The sequence below is a fragment of the Protomyctophum bolini genome (genome assembly GCF_963924005.1).
Source record: "Protomyctophum bolini genome assembly, chromosome: 5".
NCBI classification, from domain to species: domain Eukaryota; kingdom Metazoa; phylum Chordata; class Actinopteri; order Myctophiformes; family Myctophidae; genus Protomyctophum; species Protomyctophum bolini.
Genome location: NC_137866.1, coordinates 25,788,760 through 25,811,473, shown reverse-complemented (window position 1 = coordinate 25,811,473; position 22,714 = coordinate 25,788,760). Strand labels below are relative to the sequence as shown.

At 41.5% G+C, this 22,714-nt stretch overlaps 2 protein-coding genes across 15 annotated transcripts in view; one reads left to right on the top strand and one right to left on the bottom strand.

Annotated features, from left to right (window-relative positions):
- LOC308315022 (uncharacterized protein) overlaps positions 1-602 on the top strand; it is a gene marked incomplete at its 3' end in the record, with an annotated part of 804 nt that extends 202 nt beyond the window's left edge. Inside the window, exon 2 of the mRNA XM_080762846.1 lies at positions 362-602. Coding sequence (XP_080618972.1) covers positions 362-602 — 241 coding nt within the window. The remainder of the gene's footprint in view (positions 1-361) is intronic.
- Positions 603-2,045: 1,443 nt separating this feature from the next.
- The window catches only part of ubr4 (ubiquitin protein ligase E3 component n-recognin 4), a 62,269-nt gene continuing 41,600 nt past the window's right edge, over positions 2,046-22,714 (bottom strand). For 7 of the 14 annotated variants that reach the window (XM_080764644.1, XM_080764651.1, XM_080764653.1 and 4 more), the window contains 40 exons: positions 22,594-22,672; positions 21,534-21,767; positions 20,733-20,901; positions 20,392-20,536; positions 20,127-20,212; positions 19,935-20,022; positions 19,431-19,624; positions 18,952-19,191; positions 18,568-18,706; positions 18,059-18,184; positions 17,110-17,238; positions 16,662-17,011; positions 16,315-16,405; positions 16,118-16,202; positions 15,828-15,955; positions 15,578-15,707; positions 15,307-15,464; positions 15,067-15,176; positions 14,715-14,856; positions 14,458-14,539; positions 13,960-14,133; positions 13,081-13,202; positions 12,177-12,374; positions 11,393-11,473; positions 11,131-11,218; positions 10,627-10,754; positions 9,993-10,100; positions 9,578-9,742; positions 9,001-9,191; positions 8,679-8,852; positions 8,451-8,550; positions 7,998-8,216; positions 6,849-6,962; positions 5,798-5,940; positions 5,402-5,527; positions 5,021-5,215; positions 4,478-4,702; positions 4,204-4,294; positions 3,747-3,909; positions 2,046-3,495 (listed from right to left, as the gene is read on the bottom strand). In XM_080764644.1, the coding sequence (XP_080620770.1) occupies positions 3,431-3,495; positions 3,747-3,909; positions 4,204-4,294; positions 4,478-4,702; positions 5,021-5,215; positions 5,402-5,527; positions 5,798-5,940; positions 6,849-6,962; positions 7,998-8,216; positions 8,451-8,550; positions 8,679-8,852; positions 9,001-9,191; positions 9,578-9,742; positions 9,993-10,100; positions 10,627-10,754; positions 11,131-11,218; positions 11,393-11,473; positions 12,177-12,374; positions 13,081-13,202; positions 13,960-14,133; positions 14,458-14,539; positions 14,715-14,856; positions 15,067-15,176; positions 15,307-15,464; positions 15,578-15,707; positions 15,828-15,955; positions 16,118-16,202; positions 16,315-16,405; positions 16,662-17,011; positions 17,110-17,238; positions 18,059-18,184; positions 18,568-18,706; positions 18,952-19,191; positions 19,431-19,624; positions 19,935-20,022; positions 20,127-20,212; positions 20,392-20,536; positions 20,733-20,901; positions 21,534-21,767; positions 22,594-22,672 (5,775 nt within the window). In that variant the 3' untranslated portion in view covers positions 2,046-3,430. The remainder of the gene's footprint in view (positions 3,496-3,746; positions 3,910-4,203; positions 4,295-4,477; positions 4,703-5,020; positions 5,216-5,401; positions 5,528-5,797; positions 5,941-6,848; positions 6,963-7,997; positions 8,217-8,450; positions 8,551-8,678; positions 8,853-9,000; positions 9,192-9,577; positions 9,743-9,992; positions 10,101-10,626; positions 10,755-11,130; positions 11,219-11,392; positions 11,474-12,176; positions 12,375-13,080; positions 13,203-13,959; positions 14,134-14,457; positions 14,540-14,714; positions 14,857-15,066; positions 15,177-15,306; positions 15,465-15,577; positions 15,708-15,827; positions 15,956-16,117; positions 16,203-16,314; positions 16,406-16,661; positions 17,012-17,109; positions 17,239-18,058; positions 18,185-18,567; positions 18,707-18,951; positions 19,192-19,430; positions 19,625-19,934; positions 20,023-20,126; positions 20,213-20,391; positions 20,537-20,732; positions 20,902-21,533; positions 21,768-22,593; positions 22,673-22,714) is intronic. The other 7 variants (XM_080764654.1, XM_080764657.1, XM_080764645.1 and 4 more) reach the window with 1 other exon arrangement.

Genomic DNA, 22,714 nt, shown 5'->3' with positions numbered 1-22,714 from the left:
TATCACACAAAGTGATTTTAGGGTCACAGGAACATTTTGTTACATCTATTGTTAAGGCATTACGACTCTGACTGTTTCAGTCCATATACTGTTGTTTGCTTGTAATGCTTGTGATTTAGGAAGTTATGATTCATGTGATATTTAGATATAGTAGTATACGAATCCGAGTTAATTTATCCATAAAGTAGGCTACAACAGAGGTGCAGTAATTCTCTTTAATAGGACTGTTTCCTTACTTAAAATTGTCTCAGCAACACAATTACAGGAACATGTGGACACTTGTGTTCTGACAGAACTATACAAAAAGACATTAATTGTGCAGAATTAACAGATTTTCTGTTCCTCCTTTACGCTTCCTTAGCCTGTTGAATATCATGAGCTTGGAGAGGATGTGCTCAGATGGCGTAGTGAGACTTCGTACGGCACTGGAGAGCCAGCTTCATACTGGAATTACCAGCGGCGACTTGTGGGACAAGACTGTCTCCTTCTTTGCCATTAAGAAGGTCCCACTCTTCCCTAGCGGCTACACCAAACACTCCAGAGAGGCAGTGCGTCTGTTCCCAACAGTTGCTGAGGATGCAGTACCACTGTGTTGCCAGTAAGGGTGGAATTGAGGAGACTGAGGATGAGTTTGTTACAGTGTACAAGCTTTGATGCACTAAAGATATGGCACTACTTCCAAATGTATTTTCAACTTCAAAGTATATTTGCTTGTTACTTTTTATTTTATTTTAAGAAAAATACTGAAATTACTTAAAAAAAATGTTTTGTTATTATAGAAGTTATAAATTATATTATCTTTTGAATCCAAAGTCTTACGTGGTGGCGATGGAGTATTGGAACCTTTTTGTCAGTGGTGGACAAAGTAGTCAAACCCAGGACTTCAAAACTGTGATGCAAATTGGTCGTCATGGGTCAAAAAGAAAAGTGCATTGCATTGTTACATTTCCCTAGTATAACCTTTAATATGGTCATTTATAGACCTGTTTTTTTAAGTGATATATTCCTTTGTAAAAAGGTTAATTGTTTATGCTTTTGCATATGTACACTGAGTGAAACATGCCTGTGACATTATGAGTGATGTGCTGATATCTAGTTTCAGAGGATGAAACGTTTTTGATTAATTGATTGAAATGTGTAACCTGCATCATGGTGTTAATGGTTAAAAAATAAATAGTTGAAGATATGAAATCTACCTTCTCATTTCTGCTTCATGTTTACATTGAAGTAAATAATGCCCTCTAGTGGTTGACATTGTGCCAGAATTTGTATTTAGTCAGTTCCTCACAAATAGCCTTAACAGACAAGCAGCAATAAGGGACAATATTTTCCTCTTCAAATCCTGATGCACAGGTGATTCTGATTCTGCAGCTGACTTTCTATACTTACTTGCACCTGTCGACATAAGGATAAATGAGGATACATTCTTACATGTAAAAAATATGTTGCATGAGTTACTTGAAAATTAGATTTTTGGCAAGGGATACAATTCTGTGATGAAATAACTTCATTTAGGTCATTAGTTATTACAGGCGAGGTGACTACTGCTTTAAAACATTTACTGAAAAATAAGACCGCACAGATAATGTTACCCTGCATCAGATTTGGAATTATGACAGCTTTATTAAACATAGGCTACTCCAAAAAGCAGACATTCAGCAACAGTTGAACATTGTAGCAGCGGAAATAGGCAAATTAACAATAAATTGTGTAAACTCCACACCATGCATTCATCTCGAGCACAAGGAAGATGCCGGGCTAAAGGACATTACCATTAAATGTTAAAGAGTTGATTTTAAATCGCCAAGGATAAAACTTGACGGCACCTTGCTTACCAGAAAACTCCTGGGGGGGTTAAGGGCAGATTGTTGTGTGTATGACTGATTTCATGAGCAAGACCAGTAGACAAAAACAAATGAGAGAAGAGACAAATGGAGAGAGGATGGTTCAGTGGATCGTTGGGAAGCAGCCACAAATAATAATGTAAGCCTAAGTCAAACACAAATGACAAAGTATTCGTAAAATAAATAGATGTGTTTGCGGGGTATGATGCAGGTCCATTTATTATTAATTTAGACAAGTCTGATATTTCTTTGCAGACAGAATCATTCACAAAGTCCAACACTTTACTTTGTCACCAAGGGATGTCTTTGCCAAAAAACAAATAGCAAAAAAAGAGGGGGAGAAAAAAGTAAAATAAAATAAAGTTTATTCATTTTTTCCCAGTTTGCTTCTGTAAAATAAACCTGACATGCACGCTAAATCAAAACACACCATTTATTTCTTCTCTGTCCAGCACTCAAATTCCAGTTAGAACCTACATGAAGACCAAACACCAAAAGCCCAGGGAAAACATGACAGGTTGGCTTCACAACCCATGTGTGACTGACTCTGAAATATTTTGCCATTTAAAAAAAAGAAAAAGAAAAACTTGACTGAAAAACAAAAACCGTGAACAAACAACAAAAAAGATAAAAACAAATCTTAAGCCACTCTTAATACGTGGTGGGTCAAATCCCCAAACCCTCTTTTCCTAAAATCTTAAGATTACTGGGGGAGTTAACCTTAAAGCAAAAAACCCACCCTTAAGTAGAACTCATGTGTATCCTAGGATTTTAACCAGGGTAACTGATCTCTTTGAATAACAGATGCATTTGATAACACACAGTTAAAGATATGATCATAAAGGCTCGTGTCATCAAAAGACAATCACTTGTAGTTACTTTGCTGGAATCAATTTGGACAACTTTTTTCTTTTTAACTCACAGAAATATTTAAGTTTTTACCTCCAAATAAATGACAGCTGACTTCCCCCAAAAAGAAAAAGAAATCCATCAAATGTGTCCTTGATTCCGAGTAAAAATGTCCTGGGCACCATCACCGAGTGTATACAATTCCAGTCCCTGTCCATCCAGAATATTTATCTTGATGACATCAAAAAGGGTCTTGATTGAAAGACATCGTCTTGCAAATGACAGCTTTGCTTCTTTGTGTTGCCTGGCTCGAGGAGAAGTGTACTTGATCAGAGGAGTACAACACATGAATCCTGCTAAAGTGAGTCCCCCCCCCCCTTCATTTGTATTTTAACCAGCATTCGTTATTGTGTTAAATGTTACAGAGACGTTGCCATTAAGTGGATGAATTATCTCAGACTACACAGAGTTGCTGCTTTTAAGTTAATTTGAAAATGTCATATACTGTGGGGGTAAACGAAGTGAGAAGGAAGCATGGCATGTATACTGACTTGCATGAGTGTGTGTGTGTGTGTGTGTGTGTGTGTGTGTGTGTGTGTGCGTGTGTGTGTGCGCACACTGTATGTATGCACACTGTGTGTACATATGGTTAAAGCCTGGGGGAGAGGGGTTTCAGGTGGGAATTTGTAGGGTTGATGGGAGATCGGGGCTTATGGATTAGTGGGTGGGGCTTCCCATCAGGGCACAGAGTTCAACAAATCCTGCAGGAAGATGTCAGGGTCTGGAATTTCAGAGAGAAGACCTGAAAAAAAGAAAAAAGAAAAAGAATAGCGTTTGTTATTCTACCATCACCTGCTTCTGTATGCTTTGTTAAATGTTCATACCATCAGCCCCCAGATTGATAAGTATTAGACCACAAACCCCCTTTTGATTAATAAAAATAAATTCTCTGGGACCCCAATCTATTCTACACTGTAAAATCCTTGGTGTTAATTTAGCTCTGAGAGTGTAACAAATGGGTATGCAATCATGTGTGCAAGTGTGAACACACACCTACAACATCCAGGAATTCGGAGAAAGATTCAGCAGGCATTAGTTCATCCTGGAAAGCTCTCAGCACGCGCTCGGAGGCCTCGAAGATGGGCATGTCGTTGTGACGCACATACTCAGCCAGTGAGAAGGACCAGCCCCCCTCTGTGGTGCTGGTGGCTACTTTCTGCAACCAAACAGGACCACAGAATCACGTTAGCTTTAAGGTCTAGTGTAGATATCTCACATATTAGATGATTATATGGTGGCGTTACATCATGTCTACAACACACTATTTTAAATATATTATAACAATACTATTAACATATGCTCAAAATAAATCCTGACAAGATACATAGTACACATCATACTGTACAAGTACCAATATCATTACTCAATGCAAATATCAACAGTAGTATTTTGCACTAGCATCGTTGTCATCCGTTATCAATTTCCAGAGGTCTGAAACTGTGAAACCTACCCTGAACATGTCATAGACAAGATCCACCAGGCCCCAAAACAGAAGAGGGGAGCGATAAACTGCATACTCCTTTGGTGTTTTATCTGTGAGTCTGATTGAGGAGCAAAGGGTGACGCAGGGTTAGAAGAATACCAAAATAATGTTAACGCAGCACTACTGAAAACCTTTTTGCCAGGTGTAAACCTGGCATACAACAGCTCATTTTCTTTTAGCAACCTAGTCACGATTGGCTAAATTGTGAAAGAAAGTGAGAAAGACAACAGCTGTGTCTTACTTGTTACTGCACACTGCTGAGACTTTGCGGGTGTGTGCGGTGACCAGGAGCCTTCTCAGGAAGTAAATGCGCGAGCTCCTCCAGCGTTCAGGGGGCAGTATGTGCATGGCCAAGGTGGTGAAGTAGTGTGGCCCGTCCACCTCGTACGAGTTCTCCACCCACTTTTCACACGGCTGCTCCTGGAAACTTTGCAAGTTCTTCTCCTCCCGAGACGTGGCCCTCGTACTGCAGTGGGTGGTGTGGGAAAAGATGGAGTGAAGTAGAGCATTCAGAAAAATAAAGTCAGACAAACTACGAACTATGGAAAATGTTCTTCACGATGTATCTGAACATAAGATATCTTGAAATTGCTTATTATGTTTACCTACGAGTAAAAAACTATTCATTTTATAATTTGGAAATATTTCAAAAACACAATTATATTTTTCTACATCATACATCACTTAATTAACCGCAGGTGGTACATTGGTTTTAATGTTAATCTATTAATTATTATTGCTATTATTACTGTAAACCATTTGAGTGCGATACTCTGGTACATACGTGTTGAGGACATAGAGTACAGTGTGGATGATGTATGGGATGAGGTGGATGTTGCTCTCTCTCCCTCCACCACCCGTGTCCACGCTGAACGACTGCTCAGTGGCAAAGCGGAGGAACAGTAGCTTGGTGTCGTGGATGTTGAGCTGGTAAGTAGGCTCACGCTGGCCTGTGCACTCCTGTAGATATGTGTTGTGCCTACAAGTGAAGAGGGCAGTTGTTGGGTTTAAATTCATATCTTAGCAACAGATACACACTATCCAGTATCATCCTTTACCCTGAATGTAAATACACAGTGTTAATTCTTCCATTTGGAAGTAACTACCGGTAGAGTGTACAAATGTGGGGGTTTAGTGAGATTTTAAAATCCTCCGGGTGCTTTACCTTGCTAAGCAGGTGGCGAAGGCAGATTCAGGAACATGCGGCCCCCACACGGGGAGCAGCCCATTGCACTTGGTGTTGGCATTCTGGAGAGCAGCGCTCTCCCACTCCTCTCGTCCACGAGCCAGCCTGACAGAGAGACAGAGTAGGAGGGAAGAGTGTCAAGTACAGCAGATGTATATCTTAGAAGCATGTTCTTAAGATAAGTGCACAAACATAGATATTATAGGTTATACAAATCATAGACATACACTCGGCATTCAATTAGAGTAGCTTAGGCAGGACACGTGATCGTCAGATCCAATGAAAAGTGAGATATTTCATATTTGCATGTTTAGGTTAATGTGTGACAGAGTGCATCTACTACTGCATTGCATTTGCATGTGTCAGTTCCCATACCTGACAGCTGCCAGATGGCAGTCATAGTGGACTATGTTAAAGTGCGAGACGGTGCTGTAGCCCTGCTGCTTGCGAGGCTTGTTTTCAAAGTCCTCCAAGGCCACACGCTTGGTGAAGGTGTATATGCCTAGGACTTTAGTTGGCTGGAACAAGACAGAAACACATAGAGTAAAGGCAATAGTACACACAGTAAATAGTAGAAATAATGTGGCACTAAGACATGTGCAAAGACACCAACATAAAGGAGAAGACAGATGCAGTGTGTGGTGTCCTCACATGATCAATCACACATATATTCCAGGCAGGATATTGACTTTCACATGTTCACATTGCTCACATGTTCACATTGCTGATGCTAGCAATTAGGTTGGCTATAAAAATCGTTTTCATTTCAGTCTGTTTCTACTAAATAGAAACAGACTAAAATGACTTGCCAATAAGTGGACAATCACTGTCGGCATACGTATGTGGTGAATGTTGTAGTTAGTGGGTTGAATTATTTTAGTTTTCAATATTCATAATAGGCAGTAGCCTGAGCAATACCGTTTTAGAATTTGTTTTCCAAAATGTTGTCTGCATGAACATATGTGATACTTGACCGTAACAATGTGATACTTGACCGTAACAGCAATAAGTAAACATAGTTTCAAAAGTAACATATCTCTCGAGTCTCGACCCAGTAACTGTTTATGTATACATACCAGTAAGACGCGCAAACGCGGGAAGCGAACGCAGCTGAGACCCTGCAGATCATGTCTGTCTGTGTGTCTGTTCCGCTGTTACTGTATATGTGGACCTGGCCCCTTTTGTGCCCATATATGGAGCTGAGTGGACCTGGCCCCTTTTGTGCCCATATATGGAGCTGAGTGATTGCTGATGCAACACACTCCATATTTGGATAACGGGACAGACACACGGACAGACAGACAGAAATGATCTGCTAGGTCTCATAGTAAGTGCTCACTGCTTCCGCAATCACTGCGTTCGCAACAACACATGTCGTAATCCTACTACTTGTAATCCATTTCCAGGCCTGGTTGTGTTTGTGTACCTGGAACTTGTAACCCTCTCTGCAGATACAGCAGGTCAGGCCCGGCTCCTCTATCAACTCCTCCATCTGTTTCAGCAACGAGGTCTTGGTCACCACCTGACCCTTCTCATTGGTCTGAAACACAAGCAGACACACAGGGCTTCTTAGAAGACACAAACAACCACAGCAGGATAATAACTTAAGCTGTGGTTGAGACACAGAAGTTAAAGAAAGAAAAATGTAATCATATGAGAGGACAGGAGGAGAAGAGAGGGTAGTAGAGGATGAAAGGAGAGAAGATGGGAGTAGAGGCAAAGAATGGAGAGAGAATGGAGAGGACATGATAGTAGGAGAGGAAAGGAATGGAGCAGAGTGTAGCGGGGAGGACAGGACAGGTTAAAAAGAAAGGAGAGTAAAGTAAAGTAAACTATCAATTACTTTCTTAGCGACTATATTCTAGATTATTTTTTTCAATTCATGGAATAATATAATCGAGAAGCAAGTTTTTTTCTATAATTTGTAACAATTTGTATACATCAATAAATCAACAAGACAACTAAATCTATCAACCCAAATCAATAGTTAAAATCTAGATTTATTTTATAATCCATTAAATCAGGGGTTCTCAAACCGTCTTATATCATGACCCGCTCGGTAATGTTTCATCTAACCCCAACACCAACCCATGGTCCATGTTTGTATTTGTACCACCACTCATTGAACATGAATAAATTGTTTATGAATGGCTAAAATCAGTTTGTGTTCTACTGCCTCAGCCTCTGCAAGGCTGGTGCTGCTTGTTCTCGGTCCGTGTTGGAACCAGAGCTGTGTGTATGATTGAGGAATCAAGTGGGCGTTCTCTTTACGTTGGTCGCGACAACCTCACTTTCTCTTTTTACCGTTTGTTGATAAAAATAATCTTTTTACCTTCCCACGACACCACTTTGGGTCGCGACCCATAGTTTGAGAACCGCTACATTAAATCAATTAGTTTGATTAACTGTTGTATCCTAGAGGAAAGGATTGGACAGTAGTCGAGGTGAAGAAAGTGCAGGATTGTAAGGGACATTCGCGGACAGGACAGGATAGTAGCAGGCAGCGAGGCAGGGAAAACAGAAAGCCAAGAACAGAGCTGAAAAGCACAAGTAGAAGAATCATTCCTTCCAGTACCGTCATTCCCAGGGTGCCCAGGGCTTTCTGTCTCATGGCCATGGCCATGCGTTTCTTCTCGGCCCTGGTCTCCCTGCGGGCGGCGTCTATCTTCAGGTTGACTTCGGCATGCTCCCTCAGCGCCTCTAGCAGGTTCTCTGCCAGCGTACCGATGCCCTCGTCGCTGGATACCTGCTCCAGCTTGTGTAGGTTGGGGATTGAATCGGTACCTATCAGCGCCTGGATGGGTGAGACAAGGAGGGGACATTCAGACAGGTTTGGATGTTTTCTTTGACCATCTGTTGGTGTGTATGAATGAACTTCACAGAAGTAGCTAATTTTGAAATATGCTATACTTAACTCTCCATTAGGAACTAAGGCCACTTAAAATATTCAACAGGCCACATTTCTAAAGATGTTTTAAGGTTTAACTTTGATTTTCTGCACTACAGTGCTGAGTATAATGATTATTACCTGTGTGGGGGGATGTTGGGTGGCCAGGCCACGGAGCAGTCTGAGAATGAAGGGTAACGCAGGTCGAGACAGGAACTTTTTCCAGACATCTGCATCCAGGCTGAAGTAGAAACAAAGTCCGTAAATGAAGAGGTACTATACAGTAATAAAATAAATGACATGCTAATAATAATTATGGTCTATGATTATTATTTATGATTAAGATAAATAAGCAGCAGAAAATCCTACTTTTTGGCATTGGGGATATGTTTCTTCATGTAATCCAGCGCACTCTGTGTGATCGCCTTCTGGAGAATGAGGTCTTTGAGCTGATGGCCATTGCTGTTGTTTTTGATTCCAGCAGCAATCTTACAGAAGCAATCCAGAAACACCTTGTCGTCTGCACTGTGCTCCTCGTCGTACCTTGGACACAAACGGAGAGGTCAGGTTTAGTTTAATCACAAGAAGCAATACAAATACAGTATTTACCCCTTTCAAGACCTTTGACATTTTACATAATTGTGTAGGAAGTCGTTATTCTGGAGGTGGAGGTTAACCGGAAGATGCCTACTTGTCAAAGCTGCAGCAGGGCTTGAAACGTTCCACCAGGATGCGCATCTTCTCCAGCTCACCAAATGACAGGTAGGGGATGATGCGCAGGAGGCCCTGCAGGACACTGGGATTGGAGCGGACGAAGGGGGTGTTGATCTGGTCCAACAGCATCACCAGCTGGTCCTTGTCTCCTGTCAGCAGCAGGTTACCCTGGGAAAAACAAAATCACAAATGGTTCACTTCAAAATCTAAATCTATGAGCACAATTAAGGGGAAACACTGGATGGGACAAGTGGAAATGGCTATGAATTTTCTTCTTGAGTGTCTTGCATTTTGTCTTTTGTATCTTGTATTTTAGGTCATTACTTGGCCTTTTTACTGTTGTTTTGTCGCTCTTGTTTGTACCCCCTTGGTAATGTTTATATGCACTCTTATTGTTTTGTTGCCTGTTTTCTGTTTGTCTGGGGACTACAGATGGAAATTAGCATCCTTTCTAAATTATATTTGCATTGCATTGTGTAGTGTTCATTAATATGTGCTGTCCCGTCCAAATAAACATAGAAACTTGTATTTTGCTCACTGGCAGCATGTCTCACTTTTCTTTCAACCAATGGCACCACTAAATTTGACTTTAGGTGGATCACCTTGTCCTCTGAAATCTCTGCGTTGGCTTCGTCTAGGATGATCTCCATGATGCTCAGGACCTGCTCAGCTATGGAGGCTCCACCACTGTCCTTACTCTCCTGCTCAGCCACCAAAGCCTACAGAAGGAAGACATTTTAGATAAGGACACTGATAACTGACCGGATAGTGTCAACATTCCTACAATCTCTACTAAAGCCACTCTAAAACAAAACATCTAGGGTTTTTATTATTTGTTTTCCTCCAGTCATTATCTAAGAGATCAGATTTTATGACACACACACACACACACACACGAGAAGTGAGACACACGAGAAGTGAGAAACATAAAATGATTTGTTAACCGGTGTCGAGTAACCAACTACTGACCAGGTTGAGAGTTCCCAGCATGACGTTGAGTGTGTTCATCTCCGGTTTTACCAGCTGCTGTCTGTTCACCTTCACCTTGACACAGTAGCTGAAAAGCTTCAGCAAAACCTAGGGAGTCACACACAATCACATATTAACTATATATATAATTTCAGATGTTTTGTTGTATTTTGCCTTTTTGCACAAGTTAAGTGTGTTTTCGTTATTTCCTTGTCAACCACTGAGCTTCAGTGTCAAGGACTGAATTGACATTCAATACTTAAAATCGATTCTGCCTCATGAACGTAATGATCAATAAATGTACATGTAGAGAACCGAGAAATGTCTTTTAACCATTTAAACCCTAACCCGTTTCCCAGCCTTTTATCATCTCACAACAAGGAGAAAGGCCTGGTACAGAACTATAGGGCATGACTTCTGTTGTATGTACAACGACCAATCACAACACAGTTTTCATAAAGAGATCCGCACAGCACTGATGGAGCGTCCTTGGGCGGTACTTCCTGTACGTCTGCATACACACTTTCAGTTGCCAGTTCTTGTCCAAATCGGCTATAATTCTTTGCCGAATTTTTGCCCCAGAAATGAGGGACGCTAGAGTTCAAGTGGAGAATGAGGATGAATGAGGCCTTACAGTAAGCAGGTGTCTTCCTTGCTTGAAGTCTTTGATTCCAGACAGCCGGTTGAGCATACACTCCAGTCCTCCACACTGGGCCATCACTCCTGCCATCTTGTACACCTCCTCGTCATCCTCCTCTTCATCTGGAGAGAGGTGAGGTGACGATAATCAATTTACTACCTTAATCTTTCAAGTTCTTTCTATTTTGTTTCTTTGAGTCAGTTCCTTACAAGGTCAAGGTACTCCTTCAGAGATTTTATGTTGGACAAGTGTAGTCAATACAGCATATATTACACAAATATAACATTATATAAAAGTATGTATCCACACAAATAATGTGAAACATTTACTTTTGCAGCACACACAAATTAGTTTGAAATAAAAGCAAACTTGCTAACAAAACCAAACTGAGTGAGTGACACTGAGCTTCTTATTTTTTATAGTGTATACCAGTGGCATTGGAGAACCCAAAACTGAAATGTGTTTGTCTTGCATTTTACTTTGATGACAATGTCTCACCTGTGGTTGAGTCCAGTGACTCGATGAATTCCTCTGTAGCATCTCCCAACAGGCCCCTCATACGGTAAATAATTCTCATGGGCTCACCCTGGGAAAAGACAGGTGTAGACATTTTTAAATGGCTTTGATGCATTTTGATTTATAGAACAGTATTGAAAATGACACGCTATATTTGTTATTTTGTAGTTACTTACTTCAATAAATTAATATACAGGACTAACACAAATTAAAATAAAAGTATCCCTTTTGTTCCAAATCTCACCTCATTTGTGGGGCACCAGACCTTCTTGTACACCTCAGCCACTGACAGATCCAAACTGATGATCTTGTTGTTGACCAGAAGCTGAAGGTGAAATGAAGTGTATAAAATTACTAATGTTCCAATGATCCAATATGTTATCATACAATTATCTCAGGAAACATTGTCAATAACAAATATAAGTTTGACAAATCAAATAATATCTTTAACACCCAAAATCCAAATCTGATTGATTGACGACTCAGGATTCTTAATAGGACTGGTTGTTAAAGATCCCCAAATATTCAGCACAACAATTTAATGGATTGGAGATGTCCTCTTGGGTGGGGTGGAATTGGCAATGATCTTGTCAGATAGGATTGAATATTTTGCACTCTTCGTCCCAGATATTCGTAATTTCCTGAGGTTAGTTGCTTAGGCCTTAGGGCAACAACAAATTCTCAGGCAATAATATGATCTCATATCCATAACCTGGATTTGATGCATGCCGAGTTCCTTCTGTAGTGAGTTTGCTCACGGTGACCTCTCAGCACGCAGTATTCTTTTTAGCTTGAACTGGTCAGTAGAACTTCAGTAGTGCTGGTCAACTACTGAAGTCATCAGCAAGCCTCTCTTGTCCTTTTGTCTGACGCGGGCAAATAAAGGCTGGGTATGTGATGTAACTCAATCCTATGTTTGTGCGTGGACCTTAGATGCAAGTGGAAGTCTTTTTATACAAGACAAAAGTCTCCAAGAGTGATGCAGTTACATAGTTTAATATGATTTCATGCGATTGTTTTTTTTTTACCTCCATGCCACTGTCATCCTCCAGTAGCGCCACCAGGTCACAGTCCTGGCAGATCTTGTTCTTGATGTCCCTCATCAGGGGGCCGATGCCAGGCTCGTTGCTGCTGTAAGGATTCCCTGGCATGCGGCCCTGCAGGAAGTCCTCCTGCTGGGGGTCTTTCTCCAGAGTCACAAAGAACTCAGTCACCTCATTCTCCTCCTAGACACACAGACAGACAGGGCCAAGTTCAGACGCTAACCCTGAGCTACATTGAATCATGTTTGCAATAATCATTTTCTGGGACATTGGTCCGATTATGCTCCAATTTCAAATGTTAATGTCATTGCCACAACCATGTTAGACTCTAACCTGGGCAATGAACAAATTCATGTTCTACAAACAGGGCTCTGCAAGTTTTAAAGATGGAGTGCCAACATTTTTGTATTTTTCCAGTTTTTCATGTCTATGAGGTGACAGTACTTCATTAGACACCCTGTGCAATGGTGTATTAACTTTGTATTTAGGGTTTCTTCCTGGAGGTTGAACCCTTGACAGTCAAACGGGCCACACTATCAGCCCCTCCCCTAACCCCTCACACTTTATCATACAACTACAGCTGTGGGTGAGGCTTCAGTTCAGGTGGATCACCACCCACCAGGCAAACTTAATGAACTGGTGGGCATGCCCACATAAAAACAACATTTTAACAAATACTGTACACTTTTTTGAAAAAATTATACCTCCTTATATAACAGCCCAGCTCAGTGGCCTTGTGGTTAGAGTGCCGCCCTGAGACTGGGAGGTTGGGGTTCGAAATCGTGGCACTCCATCTTTAAGAAGCTCATTTTCCCAGACATTACAGAACAATTACAAGGCGAGGAACACTAATATTTAATCTGGAATATGATAAAGGAAGGAGACTCACAGGATAGATGATACTGCATAGTCTTTCAAAGATGAAGACGGGTGTCCTGTAGTCATCCAGGCTGTAACGCTTGGCTGTCTCTATGCACACCGCCATGAAGGCCTTGGTTTCAGACTCCGTTCCTGTAAAATAGCACAGATGAGATTTAATTTTCAATACGGATGATAAAATATGACAATAAAAGCTAAGCTACCTACTACTACCACCAGAATCCTTGTTAACCACTTAAGCTTTACTGTACGTTGCACTGTGACCATAGGCAGACTTTTAACTTGACGTAAGGGGGTGCGACTGCTTGGCGAGCTAACCTTTATTTTATTATTTTAGCGTTTTTACAATGCCCTAACCCCTAAAAATGAGTTATTTAGGTAGTACAGCAGCTCACACACATACACACATGCACTACAGCCGTACAGCGAGTCATCATATCATGATAAGAGAGATGATTACAAACTACAGTCAGAAGCAATAAGTTAAGTTTGAAAAAAAAAAATGATTTTATTTCTTTTTTTTTTAGTTAAGTTTTTAACTTAGCCATAACCATATAAGGAGTCCCCAAAGCAGCTATACGTCCAAATATGGAGTGTGTTGCATCAATCACAAACAAATCACTCAGCTCCATATATGGGCACAAAGGGGGGACACAGACATGATCTGCTAGGTCTCATAGTAAGTGCTCACTGCGTTCGCAATCATCATCATACAGTACATCATGATAAAAAGGCAACACTCACTTCACACGATCATAAGTGATTTTGACTAAATGAAATGGACAAATGCTGCCAATATGCCATTATTCAACGGTCATCGATAGAAAAATATATGAAAACATTACACCAAACAAAATGTTTTATTATCATTATGCATTTTCCTACAGACCTGTCGTCATGTCCTCCAGCATCTCCAGCAGCATATCCTGGGTCTCGTCAATGAGTTTTGTGCGCTGAACCACCAGCTTCCTCAGGCACAGGTAGCCGTTCAGCACCGTGCCCACTAACCTGCTCTTAAAGTGCCGTTTGATGGAATCAACCTCCACAAAGGATGACAGTAGTCCTGCAGGGCCCAAAGAAAAACATATCATCTTGATGTTGTAAAGCAGGAATACACTGCTAAAACTCTGCATTTTTTAATGCAACAAGCCGTAAGCGTGCTAACAGATCAAATAAGCGTCTTCTGAGTTAAATCCCCTGTCTCAAGAAACACATTGTTGGCACATCCCTTAATAGTATACTGTTCAGTGTCCAGCAGCATTTTTGGGATAGTTTGTTATTGTCAAATCTATAATTGCCTTATGAGTGTTCACCATTACAATACAACATGGAATAGCACAATCGACACAACCAATGTTAACCAAGGTTAACGCTAACAGATACGTACCAGTCAAACTCTTGAGTGCATAACCTTGCTGCAAGTCTGTGCTAAGCGTAGCCTCTTCCAGAGCCAACAGGTTGGCTATTTCCTAAGTAGAGAGAAATAAAAAGGTTACATTTTAGTCTGGGAATCAGACTCAATCATTTCTTAAGACCAATACCAAAGTCTTTTAATTGTGTTTAATTTCAACATAGAAAGGCACCAATTAAATAACCATAGAAGTGGTTGTAGTTTAATAATAAATTATTCTACAGATAATTTACCTTGGTGATCAGGTTACCGATGTAGGGCAAGACTCCACGAGCTGCTAGGTACACCTTCCAGTGAGCAGGTTTGATCAGTTTCTGGTACAGGCCCAGGTATTCCACAGCACACTCCCCCGCCACACTCAACTCATCCAGGTAACTGACCCCCACACACAGAGAAAGAATAATTAAATAAAATCTACAAATTATAGGGATATGACTTATTTCTCCACTAAAGTGCAGTGTTCATTTTGACAGCAACTCCCGATTTAGTCTTAGTCTTCTGAATAACACTGTTTCATTTAGTCATCTGAAATGATTTAGTCTCAGTCAATTAAAGCTAAACTACTGGGCGGTCTTCCCCTCATACCTGGTGAGCAGGTCGAGGACCTGTTGTTTGCGGCTGGGAATTGTAGTCAGGGCCTCCACGATGGTGCAAGCTGCCTGTCTGGCTGCCTGAGTAGCAGGAGTGAAGAGAACCTGGACGGGGGGGAATACAACTTCAGTCCACCATACTCTTCTGGACATCATGCACAGTAACGATCACTGTTCTAGAATGAATGAAAGTTCATTCTAGAACAAACTTTGAAACTTTGAACTAAAACCTTACCTGGCGCAGCCAGTTGTTATGGCTTAGCTTGAGCAGCCGAGGGAAAAGTCCCTCTGTCCTGGCTCTCATGAACTGCTTCCACTTCCATACGTACTTCTCCAGCAGGTACTGTCTCCGCAGCTCAGTCTTGCTCTGAGGCTTTGACACAGTCTCCTGGCCTGTTGTGTAATCAAGACAAAATTTGCATTTTTGGGGTACACTGTAAACATTTCAAAGGCACACTAAACCTTTGGGGTACATTATAAATACTTTTTCACTAAGGTTCACTTACATCTTGCGGGGAGACACTTTTTCCAGGCCTCATACGATGCTTTGGGGTCCTTCTTGAGCCAGAGTTGGGCCTGGGCATGGATTTCATTGCTGTAGGGCTTGACTGTAGTCAGGGACTCAACAGCAGAATCCTTTAAAAAAAACACACAACATTGGGTGAGTAAGCATGAGAGGAAACACATTGAATCCAATTAATCATAAGAGACACACGCACACACAGAATCATAAATAAATCTAAAATTACACTTTACCTTGTTCTTTTTGCTGGTGGGAGCAGGAGGTTTGATCAGCTTCTGTAGGATCCTCAGGCACATTAGAGTGATGTTCTCCACCACAACAGGAGTCTTTATGTTCACCGACATGAGGAACAGACTTAGTGCTAGAAGAGAGACAACCACAGAATACTTTTAGAACCAAGCCTCACTAGCGCTCAAGCATTAAAATAAGATTCAGAATAGTAAAAAGGCTACAAGAAACATCAGGGCAAAAAATATGATAGCAGCATTACATTATCTTAATAGATTATGGAAAAGTGGCTCACCACAACGCAGCCTCAACTCCCAGCATCCTCCCTCTTTGGAAATGGAGTCGGTAAGCAACAACATCTCATACTGCAAATTGCTGACCTGATGGAGTAAAACACATACAATTCAGTTGGGTAATGCTTAGTTATGAAAATATCTTTAAACAATTACTTTTTTTTGTCACACGTTATGTTTTCAGTTGGGGAGGACATACCAGGTCAGGATTGGCCCAGTGACCTTTGAGAGCAGACGAAACCTTGGCGATGATGAGGTCATTCATCTGCTGAGTGGCCTCCGGGTGATCTCTGAAGGAGAGAACAGGGTGGAAACAAGACTTAGGCCATGGGAGATAGTGATTAAATAATTGCTATGGGTGTTTTTGGCATGACATGAAGCAGGTTGCCTTACTTAAACACCTAAAACATAAGCACAACCTTGTCTCAATGGTAATCAAACCTCCTGCCTTGGTAGTGCTTTCATTATGCTCTTTTCATTGACAAGGACAGACAGTGAGGTAAATCAATAGCTTGGTGCATGGAGAAACAGAGCCTGCGAGTATACCTGGTTAGGAGGCAGACTAGCTGACGCACCTCCTCCCTCATGGAGGCCGTGCCTCGCCGCAAGTTATACTCAAACAGCTCTCTGATGAGACCCTGCAGGACCAGGATCTGCCGCAGGGAAGGGTTGGTAGCCAGGGCACGGAGCAGGGTGATGCAGTGGCCAGTGACGGCCGAGGCACAGCCGTAGCACTTATTGGATGAAGTGTGGCCACAACCGAGCACAGAATTGGCGCGGTACTGGCTGGCCGTGATGGTGGGCTGACTGCTGTTGCTGCTGCGTGAAGACTTGGTGGCGGCTTCTCTCTGCTGGAGGTCGTACTCCAGGAGCTCCTTACGGGACGCCAACACTTTCTGCAAACAGAAAAGAGTAAAGACACAAGTTGAATGTTGTCGTTTTTTTAATGGTAGGAAAACAATAACACAAACTACACATTCCTTTTCTCACTAACCTGTATGATCTTGGAGAGCTCATCAAACGAGGTCTTGCAGTCTCCACTGTATTCCTGCGCCAGCTGCTGGATGTAGCGGTTGACGTTGGCCGAGGACGTGCCAAGCCCTGCCCCCGCATTAGAGTCATCCTGAAAGAAGAAATACATAGAGGATTGAAACGGGGTAAGATCTCAAATTAATCTTCCTTTTTGGTGTTTGGTTACATTACGGGAATACGTTTTTTAAATGGAAAAGCCTGCCTCAACGCAAGGCCCTGAGCGTAGCCATTTTATTGTGACCGGCAACCACAATATCTTATGTTATATAGCTAAAATCTAAAATGACACATTCCCAGATGTAATGGGTAAAACCCCATGAACCCATAAATTCATGTAGATTTCTTTGTTTTTGTTGCATTCCTGAGCCAATAATTTGATGACCGGCTGAGACTCAGAGTCTCTCAGTGCGTTTGAAGTAAGTAAGTAGTAAGTACATTTTATTTATAGAGCACCTTCTGAAACAAGGTTACAAAGTGCTGAACAGTGACACAATATAAAACAATCAGGTTAAAAAACATAGTAAAATAATGCAAGAAATTTAAAATCTTTTACCAAGACGTCAACATAATTCCTAGGACGTCTGTGGACGTCTTGGGCACAAAATGTGTTAAACGCACTGTTAGTATCAAAGCGTACTGCGTCTCCTAATGCCTGATGATCCGGTCAACAAAATATTGGTTTAGGAATGCAACAAAAAAAACAGGATCTCCGTGAATTCAAGGCTTCATGGTGTGTGTAATTGATAGAAAATAATGATAAGAGCGCCCCTCACTTCACACAAGTGAGATTTTTTTTAAACAGAACCACAGTGTGATTTGTAAACTCTGAGCTTTGTTTTATAGGTAATCAGGTTCATGCATGGGTTCCTTATCTAACCAGGTTCATGTATGTGTTAGTTTGAGGGACTGACCTGTGGTTTCTCTGGCGCTGCCTCGTTAACTTTGGACAGGAGGCTCTCCAGCTGTGGCCGGTGGCCCATGAGCTGGTGGTATACCCGGTCAGCTTTGTCCAAAAGAGTGTTGATATTGGTCACCGCCTGCACAAACACACACAGCAAATAAGAGGTGCATGAGAGTAGTGGTCAAATATAGATACGGTTACTGAGCTAAAAAGGAGATCAGCATGTGTTATATTTGAGCATGAAACAATATACCATCTAAATTTCTACTTCAATCTTATTTCTCCCACTTTTTTCCTAGTACTTTTCTGAAGTGTTTCACAATAACCAATGACTTTAATCACATCACTTCTTACTACTGCGGTGAACCAGGAATTTAAAGTAAACATTATCATTGGCAACTGCCCATGATCAGTGTCATGGGCAGTGTCTAGGATGTAACATCTAAGTTGATGTTTATTGATCCCCGCCTCGTCTCACCTTCGTTTTCACTGTCTTCGTCTATTAGGTTAAGTGCTTACCTTTTTCCTGTCCTCCTCGTTCTCAATGGGATCCACAGCACAGCACGGTCTAGCATACAGCATGAAATCAAAGCGGGCGTATTTGCAGAAACCACAGGCGTTGCAGAGGAAGGGGTCCTTCTCATCATAATTGATGGACCTAAGAGAGTGGACAGCCAATGAGCATGTAATTTTCTAGGAGTGCAACAGTTAATCGAACTAATACGGTACAATAATTGCAGCCCTATAATGTTGACATATCATTTTTATATTTTTCTGATTAGACCTAGACCAGAACATCTTGACATTCTATAAAGTTTCTGTAGACTTTTCAAGAGCTGCAAACTTCCCAATTTAGTTTCCCCGTTTCATTTTCAAGGTTCTCGAATCTAGATCATTCCTGACCTGCACTTGTGGCACTGGTAGACGTTCTCGCCACAGTTCCCACACACCCCTGGGTTGGCGGGCACTGACGCACTGCAGCGCGGGCACTGGAGTGTCTCGGTGGAGGCCTGGTAGTTTTCATAGAAATCGGAGAACTCGATCATCAGGTTGGATGCGACAATGGGCAGGGGGAGATCAATCTTCACCTCAGTTTGTCCTGGGGTCAGCTGGACCTTCTTAGCTTTGTGCCAGCGTGCAGGTCTGGGTTTTCACAAAGAACATGGCTTTAATTTACAAATATTCAATCAACAAAAATTATACACATCGTTCCAGAGAGAAATTTACATTTATTAACACAATTTAGTGATTATTCATCTTGTTTTTCTTGGCTTTAATATCTATTAATTAACACTTGATCTTTGTTTTCATGTCGCTTTTTGAAATAAAAAAGTGCTCATGGGGAGATAAGGACCAAGAAAGACAAAATGTAAGTAACATACTTGTTCTTCAGCTCCACGATAGCCTGTACTGTCCTGTTGTTGTAGTACAGGTTGATGGTGCGGACCATTTTGGTGCGTTTCAGGTCACCGATTTTCACTGTGACCTTGCTGATGGTGTGGCTGCCGATGAGCTTGACCACCTGCTGCGTGGTGGTGTAGCGCGTGTCCACTTTGATCGATGACAGTTTGATGTTCTGAGAATAAAGAGGAGTAAAGTAACATGAGGTTGAATTCCTTTCTCAACAAACCAACCCGCCTGAGGTTACAGGATGTTCCCAAAATCTAATCTAGTCTCCAATCCAATCAGGATAGCTTCAGAATTGCTGGCATGTTAAAGAAAGATGCTAGCATCTTTTAATCCTTCGAGTAGGTTCTGTAGCCTGCATAGTCTAAATCAGCTGATAACTGGGATGTGTTGTTGTTAGAAACATCACAGTTCTGTGGTGTTACAGGGTGCAGCACAGAATCTTGAATCCATTATCTTTAGAAATTGAGGTCACGTACCGAGAAGGGAACTTCAGGGTTGTTGCACACCAAGCAGGGGTCACTCTCCAGGAAGAAGCCATCAAACTCCACCAAACCTGACAAAGTGCTGTGACAGAAACAGACATTTCTTAGTATCCGATTTAATCTGCGTTTCGTTTTTTCTTCTACTCTGTAATGAGTGCATACTGTATACTGTATGTGGAGTCGTACTTGTAGATGTTGGAGTTGGGGTGGTTGGTTAGGATGTGGTTCTGTGTCCTCAGAATCTCCACAGCTTTCTGAGAGTATTCTTTCAGCTGGAGGAAGGGAAATGATCACATTAAGTCGTTTTCTTCATTGCAACAAAATAACAGTATACTAATGACAATAGTTCAACTGCATTTCAATGCAATTTGTGATATTTAAAAATCGAATGGTGCAACTGTGTGTGCGTGTAAGAAGACATATACACAGAGACTGACAGTTTCTAACTAACCTTTTTCTCAGTCTGTGGGGTCTTGAGGGAGAAGTATCCAAGCAGGTCGACAAATTGGGCAGCTTTGCGTCCGTAAGCTGGCAGCTCGGGCCAGATAGCCCAGGTGAGCTCCAACAATAGCTCCTGCTGAGCCTTACTGGAGTTCCTACAGAGGGGTCAAGATCAGACAAACTCATTCATGTATTTTGTAACTAACTGCCTTATACAGTAAAGATAAAGTATGATTTTATTGTGTGAATCAGTGTGTGAGAGACTGAGTCACAGCATTATGGCTTCTTTGTGTTTTATTTAGCAGTATAAAACAGCCTTTAAACTGTGTTTGGTCATTGTTTAAACTGTACCTATAGATATGCAGTGCCAAGCAATGGGCCTGCCAGCGCACGGCAGATGAGTTGGACTCGAGGAGAAAGCAGCGAAGGAACTGAATGAGAGTCTCCTTGTCTGCGAACTTGTTGAGCTGGCTGACCAGCGCCATGCACAGCTGGTCCTCTTGGCTGCCAACCCCATCACCTTTCCAACAGAAGAACAATCTCCATCAGATAACTGGTTTAAACTCACACAATTTGGTACACATCATCTCTGGGGTGTGATCATGTGATCAAGCCATTTCAGGCAGATTTTACAGATTCCATTCCAATTGGCAATGACTGCCTTTCATCACATAGGCCTAGACCCTAGAGGCTTAGACTATAGGGTACACAACCCGGCCTGGTCCGAGACATGCACTCTTCTAGTTATTGTACACTAGTATGTGGACAAAGAGAGGACAAATGGAGAGGTATCTATTAAGTACTAAGTAGAAAGTAGAAAATTCCATTTCTTCAAATACTATGACATGAATTAGAGCCCGACCAATATATCGTCTTGTTATTGAAGTTTTCTTTATGTCTATTCAAAAATAGCAGATCTACAAGTTGTTTTAAACTATTTGGTATTATTTAATCAATTTAAGTTAAATGTACTTACATAGAAACTAATCAAATCTAAAAGAATTGAATTGATTTCAAGATTTTGCACTTTTTTTCCCCTAATATTCGTCAAACATCGATTATCGATATCCTAGGACTTTCCAAAATTGTCATCGGAACTAAAAATCTGGCTCTGTTGAAAATGATTGAACTTGAACTCTATTGCTGCCTCACCCTCCTTGTCTTTCTCCTTGTCTTCTTTTTTGCTCTTCTTACTGGAAGACTTGCTCTGGGAAGACTGGGAGGCTCCTGCCTGCCCACTACCGCCCGAGCCTCCTCCCGAGGAGGAAGAGGAGGAGCTGGCAACAACCTTGCTGCCGCACAGGGCACAGGAGAGGAGCTGGAGCAGGACTGGGGAGACACCTTCATCCACCAGGAAACTGACCTGAAGCAGGAAGTACAGCACGGCTGGACCGGAGAGGATGGAGATCAAATGACGGGATGAGAGGGGAAGCAAGGACAGGATGAAATACAAGACAGGGTCATATTGACTCTTGCACAAATATGAGGATGCCGGCCGGACATTGGGCGTCTGAGATTATGAATTCATAAAATGTGAAAAATATTCACCCATTGAATACAGTTTGCATACAGTACCATACTGAAATGAATGGTAACCAATTAAATGGCTTCTTAGTATATCAAGAGAACTGTAAACTGTCAGTATTAATGTAAAGTATACAGCACATGACTACTAGACAGCACTTACCCCACCCCCTTAGATAGCAATTCTGTAGACTTAGATAGCATTTGATACAGACTTATAGCATGTTATGTAGACAGCATAAGTGCATTGTATGTAGTCATAGCACGTCATAGTACATATGTATAGCATAGTAGTATAGATGTATAGCTTATATGTATAGTTTCATTATAGATATTCCACTGTTACTTTCTTAGCTTACGCATGTTTCATGATAAATGTTTTTATGTGATGTATTCCCATGCTTTTTTGTTCTTGCTTAATGTAAATCGCTCTGGATTAAGAGCGTCTGCTAAATGCCTAAATTGTAAATTGTAATTGTAGTGAGCTGCCCTTGCCCTTTTAGTATACATTTATAGGGTGAAACGTGAAACTGGGCAGACTCTGAGGCAAACCAGTGACCTCACCAGATATCTACCCACTAAGCTACAGCTGCCTACAAGGCTCACCATTAACACCACAGGGTTTGTTTTTTAAAGTTGAAAAAGCCAGAATCAAAGATATGTACACAAATCATGTGAAATAACTTACAGTCATCCTTCATACAGAATTTCTGCCAGTTGATGGTCCTCTGGGTAGCGATTTCAGCACAAGCCTTCAGATGTTCCATCTACAACAAAGGGATAAAAAATAGTTAAGGGCAAGGTGGCAG